The 20,494-nt window shown below is 45.7% G+C and overlaps 1 protein-coding gene across 1 annotated transcript in view; it reads right to left on the reverse strand.

Moving 5' to 3' along the window:
- Window positions 1-357: 357 nt before the first annotated feature.
- Window positions 358-20,494, reverse strand: part of ABCB8 (ATP binding cassette subfamily B member 8) — a 152,921-nt gene continuing 132,784 nt past the window's right edge. The window contains exon 16 of the mRNA XM_029587971.1: window positions 358-436. Within this exon, the coding sequence (XP_029443831.1) occupies window positions 371-436 (66 nt within the window). The 3' untranslated portion in view covers window positions 358-370. The remainder of the gene's footprint in view (window positions 437-20,494) is intronic.

Genomic DNA, 20,494 nt, shown 5'->3' on the forward strand with positions numbered 1-20,494 from the left:
TAAGAGATTTTTGATGTACTGGAACCAGAATGTCCCTCCATGTTGACTAGTCATAAGCTATTAAAACAACTAGCCACACAGATAAAATGTTCATATTTTATTGGATAAATGGCAACGGGAACTGCATTTTACAATGGCAATTAAACACTTTATCCATTGCTTTGCTGTTATTAATGCTACCTATCTGTTAGTGAGAGACACAATATAAGTTCTTGTCATGTTTTTACATCTCCCGAGAAGAGCCTTTCGAGCCAAACTAACTCTCTCTGCGCTGTGTGTGAAATGTCAAGACCAGGAGGGTACTCTGCGTCATATTTTTGGTCTTTTGTACATATTGAAGATTTCTGGTGTAAAGTGCTTTTACATATGGCTAAGATAGTCTGCCTTCATCTCTCAACTTCCTGCACTTGTCCTGTTTCACTACTCTTCTTTGCACCTGGAGAATAAATACGTAAAATTGTGGTTTAGTAAATGTATTTTGTTAGGTTAAAAAAAACCCTCTATTCTACATTTTTTGAGAGATTCCTCTTCTCCCAGCTTTTCTTATTGGAGGAACACCCTTCATCATGAACTCGTGATGGGGAAGATGGATGCCAGCCAAACTAAGTTCAAGCAACACTTTGCCTTTCTACGGATTTGGGTTCCCTTTTGTCTAGAGCATACAATTTAATTTTAAACTACCTTGCTTGATATGTTTCTTGGTTACCACCCATAATTTCAGATGTGTTAGCTGTCATAAATGTGTTGTTCCATAGTGTACACAGTGTGGGGTGGGGGAAGAGGGTATTGGCAAAAACCTGTTAATTGTTCTGTTAGCTTGACTAAAATGTGGAATGTTCAGAGTCAAATGTTTCCCTGCCCAGTTGTTCTATGTTGTGATAAAATAAAGGAACAAATTTAAACATGAAAGTGATAAATTACCAGTTACAAAACAGTTTAAACAATACGGAAGTTTCAAAACAAAATAACACATTTGGTCTTAATGAACATTCTAATGAAGAAATGGCTCCCTTTAACCTAAAACTGTATACAAGCCAAATTATTAATGCAAAGAGCTCCAATATACTGAAACCGTGAATCCGACTGGTCCACCTCCTAACTTTGTCAAAGTCTACCTCGACCCACGAAAAACCTAACTAAACCATTGATAGGAGAGAGGTATAATTTTTAAGTGACAACTAGGCTCCCAGACCAAAAGGTACATTAGGATAAAAATCTCACAATTGGAAGATGATAAATTCCATGCTATATACTTTCCAAAGTGGTTGTAACCAACCAACCAAAGATGGGATGCAAGACAAACTCCAGTGGCAAGCAATATTCCACCTGGCAGTGACTAATAAAGGATTTACCAACCTAATACCCCCCCCCCCCCCTCTCAACTAGTAAAACGTCTCCCATGGTTCACCTAAAAGGACAATTAAAGGGTCTAAAGGCAAATTAATTCCAATAGAGAGAGATCCAACAAAAAAACCTTAGACCAGTAAACTTTGATTTTAGGACATGTCCACCAAATATGGATTAAGATCCCCCTTTCCCCACCATTGCACCAACAATTATTGTGACTTTTAAGACCCATTTTTTTTCAATTTATCAGGAGTATAATACCATTGATAGAGGAGCTTATATCCATTTTCCTATGTAATAACACAAATTAGCCTTTAGACCACAAAAGCTTTTCTTCCAACTAGAGTCAGGTACTTGCTTCCTAAAATACCCTTCCATTTTCTCTTTACTTTTTAATCCCATCCTCATCCTTTGATTGTAAGAGACAATGTAATTTGGAAACGAGACCTTTACTTTGATAGGGACTCCGTGCCATTTTTTAAAAAACTGTCAACTCTCTTCTACAGGAATTACAAATGTATTTGTAATTCCCTTAAGTTGCAGGTATTGGAACACAGGTAGTTGTTCTCCATTTCCCATCCTTTACAGCAGTTGAAGAGGATAAACTACCCCTTTTTCATACATTTGGCCATCTCGGTCCAAACCAAGGTTCTTCCATCTGCAAAAGGGTCTTGTTCCAACTTGGAAAGGGAAATCCAGATTATTCCTTAGGGGCGATAATGGGGAAGGAATGGATGTAATCTGTTTCTGTCAGAAAATATCTTAATATTTTGTGCTTTATTGATAATTACTTATATTTAGTGAAGTCAGTAATCAATTAGCCATAAAAAAAACATGTTAGCATTTAATACCCATAAGCCTTTACTTTTAAAAGCCATGACATCGGTCATGGCTGTGCTGAAAAAGCTTCAGCACATAGCTTTCACCTTTCCCCTACTTAAAACCTCAAGATTTCACCTTTGTCCCACTTTCAGACTTTGAGAGTACAGTTGTTTACCACTTTCTCTTATCTCAAGTAAGAAAGCACCTGCATTTTATGACATTGAGCATCCTAACGCAGGTGTCATGATTGACCACCCTAAAAACAGATGGCCAGCCAATTAAGCGTGACAGAAGGGAGTGAAAAAGATTTTCTCTTAGAACTACAAAAGAAATCCAATTAAAAATTAAAAATGGGCGAAGCTATAAACAGAATAAGAATAAATCCTATATTTTACTGTTCTGATATGAAAAATTGATTGAACCATAGTCAAGGTCTTCTTCAAAGGCTAAAATATAGATGTGTTGATGGAAGTGTAACAGCGACACTGGATCAAAGGGTCTTAAGTGTATAAAACAGTGGCAGTTTGAGGGAGAGGGAGAGGTGCTACTTAGACTTTCTTCGCACGTGATTGAGAGAGACACAGAGCGGGGTGCTTCAGATAAATTGGTAAATATAATTTTTATTCAAGTATATGAGAACCTTTAAATTGCTATTGTTTCTACATTGGCAGATGTATTAGAAATGTATTTTCTAAAAAAAATGACATTAATAGACATTTATCTGATATTAATAATTTCAATTACTTTTTTAATGGTTCTTGCATTGATTGTAGGATATACTCTGGTAAAGTTAAGATTTGAATATAAAAGTGATTCTTAGTCATTTAGAGATATTTATTCATGCCTTTCTGTATCTGTGAAATAAAGAAAATATTTTTACAATAAACTGACTGGTTTATTTATGCATGATGTGCTGCAAGAATTAAAGGTTAATAAAAAATTTCTGTGGTAGATTCGAACACACCTCTGAAAGTAAACTTTTTGTCTCAAGGCAGAAAGGGTAGGGAAATAGAAGTGGAAGTGGGATATTTTATCCAGGCAGGATTCCCTGGTTTTAAATTCTGCTAAGGGTAGAAGCCTCAATACTTCCATTCAAAATTTACCACATTTCCCCCAACCACCTTTTCCCATGTGTCCAAAATTGGGCCGAGAATAGGATGCTTTCCCCAGATGTTTGTAAGGCCTGTAAAGGAAACCCAAGGAGATAAGTTCCAACCCTGTTCAGCTGCCTAACCTCGCTCAAGTTTGACCCGGTGTTTGCCCTCAAGACAAATAAGCATGCTCTTTAAATGTATCACTCTTCGAAATAGCACAAAATCTGGGAGACCAAAGCCCCCTGAATCTTTAGTTGTCATTAGCACTTTCCAAGATGTTTTTGGCTTCTTCCCTCACCATACAAATTTAGATACCATTGAGTTTAAAGAAGTGAAGAAAGATTCCGGTAGTTTTAAGGGGGGACTATTTCCAAATAAAAGAACTCTTGGCAGGATGTTCCTTTTAATAGTAGCAACTCTCCCCATCTAAATGATTGTGCAGTACGGTACCCTTATTCAATCTTCTTTTAAAGCCCTCAATAGGGGCACAAAATTCAGAGAATACAGACTTTTCCAGTTGCTGGAGATGCGAACCCCCAAATACCTAATGGACTCACTCGACCATTTAAAAGGGTATTTGACACAGCACGAGTGGTCAGCAGCCTTCTCCAGAGGATAGAATTAGTCTGGTTCTAGCTTTCTCATGCATATCTTTATTCTTCAGAGTCACAACACAAAAGGTAAACTGCTAACCTTGCAGTAGTACACCAACAGAAGATACAATAAGAGGGGAATTGTATGAGCAGGAGCCAGAGATGTAGCCAGGCCATTTGGCACCTATGGCCAAGTAAAAATTGCACCCTCATCCTGAGCACAACATACACTAACACAAGCTGGGACACTCTGTTAAATGTAGGAGGGCTTTGATTTTTTATTTTCACCCAACATGTTTTTCCTGCTCAGTCGGAACCAGTAGAGAGATCCTGATGCCATGAGCCTTCATTCTCAACTACAAGGATCTTTTTTCCCCTTTATTTTATATTCCCTCCCAATGTTATTTACTCCAATTATTGCAGTGTTAGTCCTCGGCTGGGGGCCATGTACCAGGGCTCCCTTCAGAACCTTACAATCATGGGTCCCCAATCCAACCCCCAGGTGTCACCCCATTCCCGATCATGTCCTTCCCACACACAATTGCTAACTAGAAAACCCTGCAAAACAAAAGAAAAAAAAAAAGACACTTGGAACCCATATGGTATTAGACATATGGTAATGCATGTTAGGTATAGGTTTGGCTCTCGGAAAGCTCTGAGTAAACTGAATTACAGTTACAGTATACTAAATCTCATACCAAAACAGCATTAACTGCCAGCGCTCAAACAGTAACAAACCCTACCTATGAAAAGGCAACACTTCAAATATTACACAAAACCCTAGACACTAATATCCCTCCTATTAGGAAAACAGAACAAGCCAGGCTGTTAAAGAACCCCACACAGAAACTGCACGCTAGCAGAACACCTCACCTCAGTCACATATGCTGAACACAGGAAGACTCTCACTAAATACACAATAATGACCATATAAAGTGTAAATAGAAATGTGCAGACAAAAACTGAACTGGAAACTGCCACAAGCCAGATTCTGTATGCAGTGTAACTATGATAAAACAGAAATACCATCATTCCTCATAAAACATCAAACAATAAAATCAAGAAATCTAAATCATTAGTAAAAACATACTAATACAAATATTTCAAAACAGCTGATGAATAGAACATCCAATAATTAAAAACTCATATCTCTATCCATTTCCAAATGTCAATAAAATATTTTAAAACTGCTGATACATCAAATATCATCCAATAATTAAAACCAACAAGCATAACAAAAATCCCCTGCTGTCCATACCTGGGATTGTCATGGATTAGCAGGGAGAGGAGAGGAGTTGTTGCATATAAACTTCCTCCATGATTTCTCTCACATGTGCTCAATCATATACTCACAAACACAGTCTTGTTCGTGCTCTCTCACGCATTGTCATACATAGGCACACGTACTCATTCAGTTTCTCATATGCTCAGTAGTAGTTTATGGGTACACAGCCTGTCAGTTTGGTTTGACAGGTGGCCATGCCCACTTCTGGGCTAAGTCCTGCTGACTGACACCACCCCTTTCCTGTACCAGCCCCACCCTTTTGTTGATGTCCATCATAGCCCCACCCATACCCCACCCCTTTTTGATTACATCATTTCCAGATACGTCCCCCCCCCCATCTGGCCCTTGTGGCTGACACAGACCAGAACCTGAAATACATTATTCAAGATGACAGTGGGTGCCTGGAGACAAGAAATGACATGCATCCAAGAAGGTGGATGTTGTAGAGGGGCCGGAAATAATGTCACGGCTGTGCATGCACAGTTAAAACCAAAATAAAGCATGTTTGAATAGTGATGCTATGAACCATACTGCAGGCAGCCATTTTGGAATGACATCACAGACCATCACATCACCACTGCACATGCTCAGGCTTTTGTTTATAAGGAGAGAACATGGGGGCCAGCCATGTTTGAAGGAAGGCAGCACTGGAGCATGCTCAGTAAGCATCAGGCGTTTGAAAGGATAGTCTATATCAATCATTAACATAAAAATAAAATGAATTTTTCTTTTGCACAAGTCATATTTTTGTGCCAGTGTTTACTTATCAAACTCAGGGCTGCTTGAAAAAAAAGAAAAGTCTCTGGCTGTAAATTCATCTCAGCAGAGAATTTCAGCCCCTCATTGCTTTCTGTAGCAGAGAGAAAAGAGCCTACTCCCACCCACCCCACCCCACACCTCCTTCCCCCTTGTGCACTACAGTTAGGAGAGACAGCAGCCCTCACCTCCCGAAAATACAGCAGTGCGCATTTATGGCTCAGAGATGGACTCCGTTGGACTCTCTCCCTTTTTTATTTTTTTTAAATGTTCAAAACTGAGAGACAGACCCAGTCAGGATTATATTTTTGAACAGAAGTATAATTCTAAAAATGAGTAAAAGCCGTTTTTTTGTAAAAAATAAGCAAGCGAAGAACCTGTTTTATCAGCAAGTCATAAATTAGTGTTTTCCCAAAACATTCCAGACATATCTTTGCTTTTCTGAGCAGGAAGTGTTCAATTTTACTCTTCTCATTAAACAGAGCCTTGTGGGGATTTGTAGTTTTTCAACACACCCCCCTCCTTCCACTAGAGCTTACTGTTTTATCAGCTGGAGCAGAAATCAGCACAGACTGCAGATGACTGTGTGCAAACACAAAGAGAAAATACATTTTTTAAAGCAGCGTTGCTTTCAAAATAAGTGAAATGTTTTATTAGCTATGAAAAAAAAGACCACACACTTGGACCTACACGAGTAGTCATCACAGAATGTACGAGGAATCTTGGGAAAAAGATGCATCCTGGGAAGTTTGCCAATACAAACTCCACATGGCCCCCCCCCTCCTCTGCTTTTCACCATCCAGAAGAGAGAGGCAGTACTGCACCCCCAACCACACACATACCACCGCTGTCATCTTGCTTTTTTATTTTTTTGTTTTAAACATGAACAGTTTTTGAACTATAGGCAAAGTTGCTGTAAAACACTAATGAGATGTGATGTCACAGCACATTTTAGCCAAGGTTCTAGAAAGCACAAATGGGATGAAAGGGTCAGTGTGCATTTTAGGAAACAGATAAGTACCAGAATGTTGTATACTGGGTCCTGTAGTTGTCCCATTACTGTGACTTCATGCAGCAAGGGGTAGTAGGTAGGGAAAACCTATACTATAAATTTCCACTCTAAAGACCCTGGTTCGAGCCTGAGCTGCGGTCGGTGAGGTTCTTAGGGACCTCGTCCGTCAAGTGAAGTTGGAAGGGCAACCGGCTGAAGGAATTTTGATGGAATCTCTGGAGTGTTACCATCGCCAAAGAAGGGATGACCGTTGCAGAGATAGATGAGATGCCATTGGTACAAAACTTGTTTGATTCCCGAGATCTGTTAGAAAATGAAGAGGATAGAGAACACGTAGATCTAGCAGTGGACATTGACAACGGCAACAGGGGAAGAGATTTTATGGATATGGAACTGTACCACGCAGCAGTGGATGCCGAGATAACAGATTACTTTACTAAACTAGAAGAAGATTGTTAAGCCATGGTAGCAGAAGTAAAAGTGTGGGGGTTTTTTTTTTTTTAAATTTTTGTAGGTGTTATGACAGAAAGAGAACAGTTTTTAGAGCAGCTTTCTCAATCTTGTAAACATTTTCTGTTATAGCTCATCAATGGATCTTTTCTGATCCGAAAAAGTGAAGATGCAGGAGGAATACCAACGATCAGTGTCCTGTGTGTTCTGTTTTTGAACTTGCAACAAAGATGAACCATGTCTTTTTGGCGCACTCTTAGACTTAGACAAAGCAACAGCCAGTTGTGGTACAAAGTACATAAAATGCTGTAATCTGCTTCCGGGAGTGAAACAGTATTGGGCTTTCAGTGTTCTGCTGCTTGCTGTTGAAAGAGTGTAGGACATGCCTCTAAATAATGAGATGAATGTCTGTGCTCATGGGGGAGAAAGTAGGGTTTGGAAAAATTCTATGTTGAGCATGTGAAACCAAACTGGCATGTTTTCGAGAGGATTGTAAATACAGTGTATTGGACATTGTTACCTGTTAAGATGAGGATTTATAGGACTCAAATAAACAAAGTTAAATAAAAAAATAATAGCAAAGGCACTGGAAGGATTTTGCTCCATTGCTCCAAACAGACAATGGGCTAAATGATTCCAATTCAGAGGCAATCAGACAAACTTAAATTGTCGCAAAAGTAAAATTAAGCAGATAGGGGCAGGAGAACTCCTTATATCTGCTTCTGAATTATTAAATATCTTCCTAAGTTTCAGGATCCTCTGTGATTTGGGATGTATCAGGGTTTTAAATTAGAGATTTGGAGATTGGGGGGTAGATGGGAAGGGAGGGGGTTTGTGATGGACTTATTTTGTAATTGTGATATAAAGAAACGACCCTGGCTAGTCCGGGGTCGTTGAAGGTAACCTGGGCTCGAGCAGGGACGGCGGCGAAAAGGGGGGCGGGGAGAAGAAAGGGGGAGGTGTGTGTGTGGGGGGGGGGATTCAGCCAGGCGGGTTGCACCAATGGGAGGCGGTGAAATTCAAAAGCTGTCCTCCCATTGGTGCACCGCCGAGGCACATAGAAGTTAGGCCAGGCGGAACGGCAGTCGGGAAACAGGCAGCGGAGCAAGCGGAGGGTTCTTTGCTTTCCGCCCTCCCTCCCTTGGATGTTGTGTTTTATTGTGTATATTTGGTGCATGTCGCAGTAGGAGGCGGAAAACCCGAGCCATATGTTGTATTGTGTATTGGAATAATGTAATGGACTGTTCGGAGGGGGGGGGGGAGGAATGCCCGTGTAACTTGGGGCCGTTACACGGGAAGGCCTAAAGAGCAAGGGGGAGGGCCGATGCTCAGGCCGCAAATCTTACCCTCGCTGATGCCGTGGCAGGGTAAGTGTGTGTGTGTGTGTGGGGGGGGGGGGGGGGCAAAACGCTAGCTTACCACCGGGCCGCGGTGGTAAGTGAAGAAGAGGAGGCGGCCAAGGAGGTGGAGGGGGGCATTGTTATTTGGATGTATGTTAAGATAGCGGCTCGGGTTAGGTTAATAAACTGCGGCCTTTGTTAATCCCATACAGTTGTCAAGTAGTTTTATTACAAGGGGGGGGGAGAAGGAGGACCTGCAGCTGCCGGAACGAATGTCTCGAGTCCCTATGTTAATGCGTTTCTATTGTTTCATAGCCCCAGTTTTGGGGGTTTGTGGTATGGAAAAGTCAATAAAAACTTTATGCAAAAAAACCCCTTCCTATTTTGCTTAGGCTGCCAAACTTTCTCACACTGAATTTGGAAGGATAGCCTACATTGCGAACTTTCAGCCCAGACTGACAGGAACTGATAACTATTTCCCAGCACATTAGTGCCCCTATAAAGATGAACACTGATGTTGTTAAGTAGGCACAAATTTGTTTGCAATCTTGTAACAACCCTTTCATAGGTCAGCAGGATCTCCTCAGTCCACTGAAGGGCTCTGCGGCTTTCGGCTTCCTCACAAAACACAAGATTATAGCATGTAGCAACTAGGATGAAAAAACAGGGTAGAATCCTTCCCACTGTCTTAACTGTGGGCAGTAAAATCAAGATTTAAGGGCTAAGTCACTGAGCTTATTGATAGTTTTCTAGCACAGCACTGTTTAACTGCTGAGTAAGTCACTTCTTCAAAGGCTCACTTCAACAGGGGAGATTAAGCCCAGGGGACAGCACATTACAAATCACCCTCTCTTAGAAAGCTTGTCCCACAAAACTTTCTAGCTACCTCTGCAGCAAACCCATATGTAAACCCTACAACTTGGATGAGAGGGGCCATAAAAATAACTCTACCTCTCAGCTGTTTGATTAGAGACTGGCACCTACAGTGCACCCCCACAACTAAAGGTTCTCCCAGGGATGGGAAGAGGAGGCAGGAGCAGAGAAGAGAATCAGTAATAACATAAAACCCGCAATATGTGGCTGTTACAAGTAACACACATAAAACAAATACGTACATGCACATTTACATAACACATTAGGATTCTTTTACTTTATAGCAAACTCAGACAAGTGGCTTTGTAGTAAAGAAAGAATTTGGAAAATAAGAAAAAATCAGATTGCATGCATTATGGGTTAACGTTTTTCATGTATTTATTAAGATGCTACTTCTTTTCTGCCTTTAGTTTGGAAGCATGTTTGTACTATATGTAATTAGATTAATTTAGGAGTCATCAGTTCATATTTGCTCATGTTTCATAGGTTATGTTTTACTTACTATATTAAAGATACTATTTGTTTTATGTTTTTAGTTTTTGTGGTTTCTTTTCCAATTTAAATATTTTCAAATTGTTCGTCTGTGCTGTTTTTACCTTTTTATTTTGTAAACCGCTTAGAATATCTGATAGGCGGTATAGAAATACTTTAAATAAATAAATATAAAAGAAAAATTACTAGCCCTACTCTAAAGTATTTGGCAAGTCAACTGAACTGAGATGCAGACTCCCACCTAAATGCTGGCCAGAATAATAGCACACGTTCTCAGTTAAGTCTCCTGCAATTTCTTGTTTATCCTTTTAGAGGAGCTGCTCCACTGTGTGTTGCGGTCTCCACCGCTTCCCCTCTTTTTGCTGTACTCAGGGCTCACCTCCGATGACGGGAACGCCGCTCCCGCGGCTCTGCTGGGCCTTTGGGGCGTCCGCCATTACTGGGTTATCTCGCTGCTGCGACGCGCATTATGGACGCACGGTCACCGGAAGTCTGGCCCCTCCTGGGCTAACTACGCCACGCCCCAAGCCTGATTTAACCGGCGTTCATCTGCCTTCTCATTGCCTTGCAACGAGGGTCGCTACTGTTAGTAGTTCTTAGTTGTGCTTCTGCTGTTCTGCTTCCCGGTTGACCTCAACTTGTTCCTGACTCCGCTTCTGCCTGCCGCCTGCCGCCTGCCATTGACCTCAGCTTGTTCCTGACTCCGCTTCTGCCTGCCGCCTGCCATTGACCTCAGCTTGTTCCTGACTCCGCTTCTGCCTGCCATTGACCTCAGCTTGTTCCTGACTCCGCTTCTGCCTGCCGCCTGCCATTGACCTCAGCTTGTTCCTGACTCCGCTTCTGCCTGCCGCCTGCCATTGACCTCAGCGTGTTCCCGACTCCGCCTCTGCCTGCAGCCCGCCATTGACTTCAGCTTGTGCCCGACTCCGCTCCTGCTTGCCGCCAGCCTCCGACCTTTGCCTGCACCTGAGACTGCTTCGACTGGCCGCCAGCCTAACTTGGGTTCGTCTCCTTTCTACTCACTGCCCGGTCTGGCTCTTTTGCACGCTACTGACTCCAGTCCTGCCTTCAGCAGGTCACAGCCTACGATACGCTACAGACTCTGTTCCTGTTACCTGTCTGCTCCGCTCCGCGGCATACTACAGACCCCGGGCCTGCTCTCTACTGCTTGTTCAGCAGGCTACAGACTCTATCTAACTGCCCCGCTCTCGCCGGGCCTTCCTGTTCCCTGCTGCTGGACTCTGTGGATTACTCTTGCCCAGGCCTTCTCTATAGAGACTGTTACTGTGCTCCTAAGTTCCAAGGTTCTAGGACCCTACGGGCTCCTCCTGGGGGGTTCCTGGTTGAAGACCTGTGCCTGTGGCTCCGCCTCCCGAGCTATTCTACCCAGGGTAGTTCGGTTCAAGGGTTCACACCTGGACTGCAGCTTCCCAGACTGCAACACTGTGTGCTTGATGAAGCCAATGAAGTCCTGAACTCAGCTCAGATTCAGGATCCACCTGCTTCAGGGGGTTGGAAGTCCTGGCTCTCCAAAAAAAAAAAAATTCCCTCTTTACTCTTTTTATAAAATTGCAAAAAATCTTCCAAATTTCCCCTGCAACTAAGTCAGCCTGATACTGAATGTATGCACATACTATTCTAAATGCTGTTCTTTTAGCTTTAAATTAAAAAAAAATTAGGCAAAACTTAAAACTCACATTCTTTTCCCTTACTATCAAATAACAAACCACTGCTTTTGTGGCACTGCTATGTAATTACTATTCTTCATGCTATGGCTACAAGGAACGCTTCCATCTATCTGCAACTGCTCTTTCCTTTGTTGTAGCAGCCAGGAGGCTGGGACAGAAACCTCGTCTCATTACTATGTCCTCCTGTCGTTCCCTCGCTTTGCCTCACTTTAAACAAAAAAAAAACATCTTTATCTTTTATACCTAATTAAAAAGTGTTCATTAGCAAACACCCCAAGTTCTGATTCGCAGAAGTGCCTTAGGTCCAACTCAAAATGTTCCTTCTGGGGAAATATCCATTTAATCCTAGCAATAGTAGCCAGGTCCACTTGGTGTCACTGCAGTCCAGGGGATAATACCACTGGCTTCCAGCCATAGCACACACACACCCCTCCGTTGTAGTGGAGACAGGAGGTAATTTAACATTAACATAGGTGAGAAGGATTTCTGTAGGCTTCAAAGGAAAGAATTTGCATTGGCACTTCCCTGGCTCAGCCAACACAGGCATTGCCCTGGAATTCATGTCACTATTTATCTTTACTGCTCCTCCCTGGCATTTTAGATTTCAAACAGGAAGTGAACAGGGGTTCTCTCCTTTGCAATGTAACTCACCCTTGCTAGGTAGAGCAAGAACAATATCTTAAAGTTTCTAGCTTACACAGGTAAAATGAAATTAGTTTCGTGGAAGAGGGAGGATCATCAGGGTTAAGCAGCCATATTGGTGCTGGCCCACACTCACCCCCCCTCAAAACGTTTAAATAATTGCAGTGATGCAGTGCTGGGACCCATGGCGGCTGGTTTCAAAATAGCCACTGTGTCACTTTCAACTGCCAATTTTAGAGGCTTCAACAGTCCCTGGGTAAGATAAAAATGGTTGTTGTGTTTTTGAACTTGCCACAGACTCAGTTGTATTTCTTTTAACAGAGCGTGAGATTCAGCAACCTCTTCTGTTTCACCGCTGCCACTTTGACAAGTGGCACAACCTGACCTGTTTTCAGTAGTGCAGCATTTGCTCCTACAAGAACTACAGTGGCTTTTTTTTTTTTTGCAAGCACTGAATGGGATTTATGGCATAGACAGGCCGATGCCATTTTGGGCGCTCCGACCAGTGCACCCCTATACACGCATTGGACACGTGTTTTGGATGCGCTAAATGTGCGCCCAATGCAGTACCGGGATTAGCGCTTTCAGAAAAACCAGCGTGTAGCAAATAGCACCCATCGCATTTAAATTGCATGTAAATGAGTGAATTAGCTATTACTCCCCATGCAATAACGGGTACCCAAAACAATTTCGTCCATAATGATTTTTTTTTTATGAATGAAATTTAACGCCACACTTATCTCTGGCATTATTGTGGCGCTGCTATCGATAGCAGACGTTCCTGAAAGGTTTCCGTGCGATTTCTACCATTTCAACAATGGATTATATTAGTTTTCTTGCTCTCATCACTTTTCTCTTGCAAATGCAAGCGAGAATAAGGCAAAGGAGAGCGATTTTATTCACGCAAACAATCCGGAGAACGTAAGACAAACAGGACCTTGTGCTAGCACAGGCACAGATAAACAAATAACTCCGTTAAACTTGGGATAGCTGTATGCCCAAGTCCTGGATGTCCGATTGAGAAGCGGGACCCGGGCGACCGTTACACTCAGGCACCCGAGTCCTGGACATCCAATTATATATTTCTATCTTAAAAATGAAGATTTGTAAGCTGCTTATAAGTAGACCAGCTTACCTTATTGTGAGTTAGAAAACTGAAGGATCCTCTTTATCTTTGGTGGGGTTTGGGTTTTTTTTTTTTTAAGATGGAAAGGTTTTCCCAGAAAGGGAAAGGCCTCGAAGGGGCCTGAAGGCGGATCCCACTAGAAATTCCAATACTAGGTTAAGGTTCCACAAGGGCACTGGCCACTTCAGTGGTGGGCGAATGTGTTTAACTCCGTTCAGGAAGCGTGAAACGTCTGGGTGCTGGGCAATGGATTTGCCATCACGTCTGGGACCGTAGCAAGACAGCGCTGCTACCTGTACCTTGATGGAGCTGAGGGAGAGACCCTTCTGAAGTCCATCTTGTAGGAAGTCCAAAATGATAGGAATCTGTGCGGTATGCGAATTGGTGCTGTGAGAATCGCACCAGGCTTCAAAAATTCTCCAGATCCTGATATATGTTAGTGATGTAGAGAACTTGCGTGCTCGGAGGAGTGTATCTATAACCGGCTCAGAGTATCCTCTTTTCTTCAGTCTAGCCCTCTCAATGGCCAGACCGTAAGAGAGAATTGAGCTGGATCCTCGTGGAGAATGGGGCCTTGCCTTAGCAGGTCCCGGTATGGAGGCAGAGGTAGAGGATTCCCTGCCAGTAGTCTTCTCATGTCTGCGTACCAGGGTCTTCTTGGCCAGTCCGGGGCCACTAGAAGAACTAGACCTCTGTGTCGCTGAATCCTGTGAACAATGGTGCCCAACAGGGGCCATGGAGGAAATGCGTATAGCAGGATCCCCTGAGGCCACGGCTGTACCAGGGCATCGATCCCCTGAGCTTGAGGATCCCGCCTGCGGCTGAAATATCTGGGAACTTGAGCATTGGACCTGTCTGCTAATAGGTCCATGGCTGGTGTCCCCCAGGGATCCACAATTAACTGAAAGGCTGTCGGTGACAGCTGCCATTCTCCCGGGTTTAGGCGTTCTCTGCTGAGGAAGTCTGCCGCAGTGTTGTCCTTCCCGGCGATGTCCTGAAGATTGGCTTCTGCCCAAATCATCAGGGGAGTTATTTCTAGGGACACTTGTTGGCTTCTGGTTCCGCCCTGTCGATTGATATATGCCACTGTGGTGGCGTTGTCTGACATCACTCTGACCGCTCTGTTGCGAAGTCTGTGGGCAAATCGCAGGCACGCTAGCCTGACTGCCCGTGCCTCCAGTCGGTTGATATTCCACCTCGACTCTTCTCTGGTCCACCGTCCTTGGGCGGTGAGCTCCTCGCAGTGTGCTCCCCATCCGTTCAGGCTGGCATCTGTGGTGAGCAGAATCCAGGTTGGGGAGGACATTCGTAACCCCCGGCTCAAGTGGCCGGGCTGTAACCACCAGCGTAGTTGCTTCCGCACTCTGGCTGGTAGAGGCAGGTGTATGGTGTAGTCCTGTGATCGTGGACTCCATCGAGATAGAAGGGCGCGTTGCAATGGTCTCATATGAGCCCGCGCCCATGGCACCACCTCCAGAGTGGATGCCGTGAGGCCGAGGACTTGTAGATAATCCCGAGCTGTGGGCCGGCTGGCGCTCAGCAGGACCTGCAGATGATTCCGGAGTTTTGACTGTCTCTTGGAGGTCAGGCTGACCTTGTCGTCTTGGGTGTCGAATTGGACCCCTAGATATTCCAGCAACTGGGATGGCTGTAGGGAACTCTTCTTTATGTTTACTACCCATCCTAGGCTTTCCAGAAGAGCTATAACTCTGTTGGTTGCCCGGTGACTCTCTTCCAGTGACTTTGCCCTGTTCAGCCAATCGTCCAAGGTAGGGATGGACGAGGATTCCTTCCTTCCTGAGCGCCGCTGCCACTACAACTGTTACCTTGGTAAAGATCCGCGGCGCGGTGGCTAACCCGAAGGGTAAGGCCCGAGACTGGAAGTGCTGATTCAGGACTTTGAAGCGTAAATAGCGCTGGTGATCCCGATGGATTGGGATATGCAGGTAGGCTTCTGACAGATCTAGGGAGGTTAGAAACTCCCCTGGCTGCACTGAATTCTTGACAGACCGTAGAGTTTCCATGCGAAAGCTGGGGACCCGTAGGTGTCGATTGACTGACTTGAGGTCCAGGACGGGCCTGAAGGTTCCCTCTTTCTTGGGTACTATGAAATAAATGAAATATTGCCCAGAAGTTACCTCTTCCGCAGGTATTGGGATTATGGCTTTTAGGGCCAGGAGCTTCTGTAAGGTCACTTCTAGTGCCACTGTCTTGAGTGGCGAACAAGGAGATTCCACAAACTTGTTCGGCGGAAGCCGAAAGAAATCCAGGTAATATCCTTCCTGGATGATGGCGAGGACCCACTGGTCCGAAGTGATCTCGATCCACCTGCGGTAGAAGAGGGTTAGCCTGCCCCCTATGGCTGCTACCCTCGGATGGGTTGGCTGATTGTGGTTACGGCCGGGGCCAGAACCCGGGCCGGTTCTCTTCTTGGTGTGCTTAGCCTGAAAGGGCTGATTCCTGGCCTGAGAACGAGGTGCTTGATAACGAGACCTGTAAGGGTTGAAGCGCTGCGAGTTTCTACCTCTGGATGGTCTGGAAACAGGACGCTGGCTCCTCCCTGACCTGTCTTCTGGTAGACGGGGTAACGGGGAGGCACCCCATTTAGTAGCCCAATTCTCAAGGTCGCTGCCGAACAGTAGGGAACCCTTAAAGGGCATTCTTGTGAGTCGAGTTTTGGAGGACGAGTCGGCCGCCCAATTGCGTAGCCAAAGCTGTCTTCTGGTTGCCACTGAGGAGGACACTCCCTTGGCTGCCGTACGGACGAGGTCGAAGGCTGCGTCTGTGAGAAATGCGAGAGCCGATTCCATGTCTTCTCCCGGGGTGTTGTTTCTTGCCTGTGATAAACAGGAGCGCGTCACCACGGTGCAGCAAGTCGCGATTCGAAGGGACATGGCTGCTACCTCAAAGGCTTGTTTCAGAATGGTGTCCATGCGCTGGTCATGCGCATCCTTGAGAGCCGCCCCCCCCCTCCACCGGAATGGTGGTGCGTTTCACGATTGCATTAATTATGGCGTCTACCCTGGGGCACGCCAGCAATTCCTTGGATGTCGGATCTAGAGGGTACATGCCAGACAAGGCCCGACCCCCTTTGAATGAGGCCTCTGGTGCCTTCCATTCCAGCTCGATTAGCTGCTGTGCTGCTTGTAGGAGGGGAAAGTGGTGAGCCGTTTGGCGCAGGCCCTCTAGCAGAGGGTTCTGTACAGGGACCCCTGAGGGGTCCTGGCCTAGAATGGCCAGCTCCGATAAGCATTGTGAGACCAGGCCCGGCAGATCTTCTCTCCGAAAGAAGCGTCTCATGGTCCAATATGGTTCTATCTCAGAGGGAAGTTCATTCTCATCGGGGGGCTCCTCACTTACTTGTGAATAATCCGAATCCCCATGATTGGGGCTGTCGGGTGGTGAGTGGCTGCGCCTAGGTCTTGAGGGTCCAGGGGCCGGATCAACCGGGACGGAAAGACCCATCCGAGGAGCAGACTGCATCTGGACAAAGGCGTGAATCCCCTTAAATAATTCCACCCAGGAAAGCAAAGCCAGATCTGGCCGCAGGTGTACCAGGTCTCTCGGGTTCCCTGGCTGCTCGCCGCGGTCTGCTAAGTCCGGAGTGTTCCCTAAGGAACTGCTGAGCTGGGACCGGTCTTGTCCTGGAACTGCCATGGCTTCCTCACATTGGGCACATAGGAGTCTCCTTCCTCGCTCTATGTGGCTCTAAGGTTGCATGCTGAGCAGAGGCTTAGAGCGTTCATGCCTGATTCTGGGGGTGCCGACTCTGCGAACGCAGAGGCATTCTTATGCTCCATTTGCCTGAAATGCGGTGTCGTTCTACAATGTGCGCCTAACATGGGCGCTCAACAGCATGCACCTATAGCGGGCGTCTTATAAACTTGCGCCTATAATGGGTGTCTTAGCAGATGTGCGCTAACAACGTGCGTCTATCGCGTGCGCGAACAACGTGCGTTTAGCAAACAAAAGCGCTTAATCTGAAACAAGAAGTATGCAGGCAAGAATGGCAACCTTCCAGGTGGGCGGCCTCGTAGGCAGGACCAGTCAGTCCACACTTCCTCGGAGACCAAGTAAAGATGTACGCCTTACCTTGTCTTCGGCGCTTCCTGGCTGCGACCCGGGCAGTCTCCGGCTGTGGGGGGAGAGGGGAATACCTTCACCGCCGCGCTTAAGGAAGTGCACCCGCTGCCTCTAGGCCGCACCCGAACTGCTCGGGGGCCAAGCCGCGCCCGAGCCCTTCTCACTCGGGGGCTGGGTCCCTGCCGCGAACCGGCCACCGGACAGAGGCTCCTACCTCCGAGGGACCACGGACGTCAGCTCGGGAAACTCAACTGGGTGATTGACTGCCTGGTATCACCACAGGAGTGCGGGGATCGTCTTTGGTAGATTTATTCTATGAATTTAGTCGATAGAATTTGGAAACACGCTCAGCGAGTGTGGGTAGCTCCAAACTGCTTTGGAGACGGAAATTACTGAATTGCTTCACTTCCTGTGGGGGTATATGTACCCGTGCTGACGTCAGATCCGTCTCCAACTGCTAGCACGAGCACACTATACCCATTTGTTTTGAGTCCATCTACTACACGCTAGGAAATACATGCATTGGTTGTATCAGAACTGTTAGCATAGACAGAGCAGCAGTGTCGTGTATTCTGGTGCTGTGTATTGATGGCTCATGAAGATGGTGTGTTGACGCAGTGAGCGCGCTGGTGTGTGTGAGCATTAATACCATGTGCCTTGACATGCAGATGCAAGTTGTATCAATGGTGCCGATGAGCCATGCTTCAAGGGCTTATGTTTCTTTGACCCTGGCTCCAAAGGCCTCCCCGAGAACAATGCCACTACTTCAGTGTGGAGTGGCTTGCACTGCTTGACCATTGGCTTCAGTTTGGGCTAGTGGAGTTTTTGAGGAGCTCCTGCTCAACTTTTCTTGGCAAGACAGACACTACATTATAGGAAGAGGATCTACTGCGACTCCAAAGAAAGATTTATGCAGTTCCTCAATTCTACTTGCCCTGGAATGCTGTGAATGTGAGGACATCTATACTTAGACATTGCAGTTTGCCCGATTGTGGTTCGGACCAAAGCATTGATAGCACAACTTTGCCGATTCATGAGGGACATTACCTTGCTGTTATGGATCTGATGCCGGATGGGCAGAGACATCAGATAGCAAATGTTGCTTACCTGATGTAACAGGTGTTCTCACAGGACAGCAGGATGTTAGTCCTCACAAATGGGTGACATCGAGGATGGAGCCCACCACGGAAAACTTCTGTCAAAGTTTAAACAGAACTTTGACTGGCCCCTACTGGGCATGCCCAGCAAGGCACTGACCCTGCAGCCAGCAGGGGTCTCCCTTCAGTCTGATTTTCAAAGCTACAGGCAGTGCCTAAAAGTAAAAACAAAACAAACCCAACCCCGCGGGGTGGCGGGCGGGTTTCGTGAGGACTAACATCCTGCTGTCCTGTGAGAACACCTGTTACATCAGGTAAGCAACATTTGCTTTCTCACAGGACAAGCAGGATGGTTGTCCTCACAAATGGGTGAGTACCGAGCTGAGGATGTCCTGACTTGCACCAAATGCACCCAATGACGTGCAACAGGCACAACAACTGGGTTGGAATTTGGGAAAGGGCATCCGCACCCTACCGGGAGGTGGAAGGGCGTTGGTACATCACGTTGGGAAAAGGTTACACAAGACAGATTGGCCGAAGATGGAGTCCTGTCTTCCAGCCTTGTCCAAACAATAGTGGGCTGCAAAGGTATGGAGAGAACTCCAGGTTGCAGCTTTGCAGATGTCCGGAAGCGGCACCAATCGAAGGTGTGCCACGGACGTCGCCATGGCCCTCACAGAGTGTGCTTTAACACTGTCTTGAAAAGGAATGCCAGCCTGCTCATAGCAGAAAGAAATGCAGTCCGCCAACCAGGAGGAAAGAGCCTGCTTACCCACAGGTTGTCCTAATTTATTAGGATGGAAAGAGACAAACAACTGAGTGCTCTTCCTGTGAGAAACTGTACGGTCCAGGTAAAAAGCTAGAGCCCGTTTACAGTCTAGGGTATGCAGAGTCTGTTCTCCAGAGTTGGAGTGGGGCCTGGGAAAAAAGATAGGTAGTACGATAGATTGATTGATATGAAACTCCGAAACTACCTAGGGCAAAAATTTAGGGTGAGTGCGGAGTACCGCCCGGTCCTGCAGGAGCTTAGTGTAAGGCGGATAGGTAACTAGGGCCTGCAATTCACTAACCCTGCGAGCTGAAGTAACAGCCAAAAGGAATAACACTTTCCAAGTGAGATATTTCAAGGCACAGGAGTGCAGAGGTTCGAAAGGTGGTTTCATTAGACGACCAAGAACCAGATTAAGGTCCCAGGATGGGGCCGGAGGACGCAAGGGAGGCTTTAGATGGAGCAATCCCTTAAGAAAGCGTGTTACGAGGGGTTGTACTGAAATAGGATTACCCCCAATACCCTTATGGAAGGCGGCTACCGCACTGACATGCATTCGTATAGAAGAGGTTTTAAGACCTGATTCAGAGAGATGCCATAAATAGTCCAAGAATTTTGAGATTGGACAGGAAAGGGGATCAAGGGACTGAGAAGTGCACCATGATGTGTACCTTTTCCATTTGTATGAGTAAGACCTTCTTGTGGAAGGCTTTCGTGAAGCTATCAGGACCCGAGAAACGGAATCCGAAAGGTTAAATGGTTGAAGGACTAACCTTTCAACATCCATGCCGTCAGGGACAAGGCTTGGAGGTTGGGATGGAGGAGGCATCCGTCGTTTTGAGTGAGCAGATGCGGGTCCATTCCCAGAGGAATGTGCCTGCGGATGGAGAGATCCTGGAGAATGGGAAACCATACTTGGCGTGGCCAGTAAGGTGCTATCAGGATCATGGTTCCTCTGTCCTGGCGTAGCTTCACGAGAGTCTTTGACACAAGAGGAAGTGGAGGGAATGCATAGAGCAGACTGG

This window comes from Rhinatrema bivittatum, chromosome 2 (genome assembly GCF_901001135.1).
Source record: "Rhinatrema bivittatum chromosome 2, aRhiBiv1.1, whole genome shotgun sequence".
Taxonomy (NCBI): domain Eukaryota; kingdom Metazoa; phylum Chordata; class Amphibia; order Gymnophiona; family Rhinatrematidae; genus Rhinatrema; species Rhinatrema bivittatum.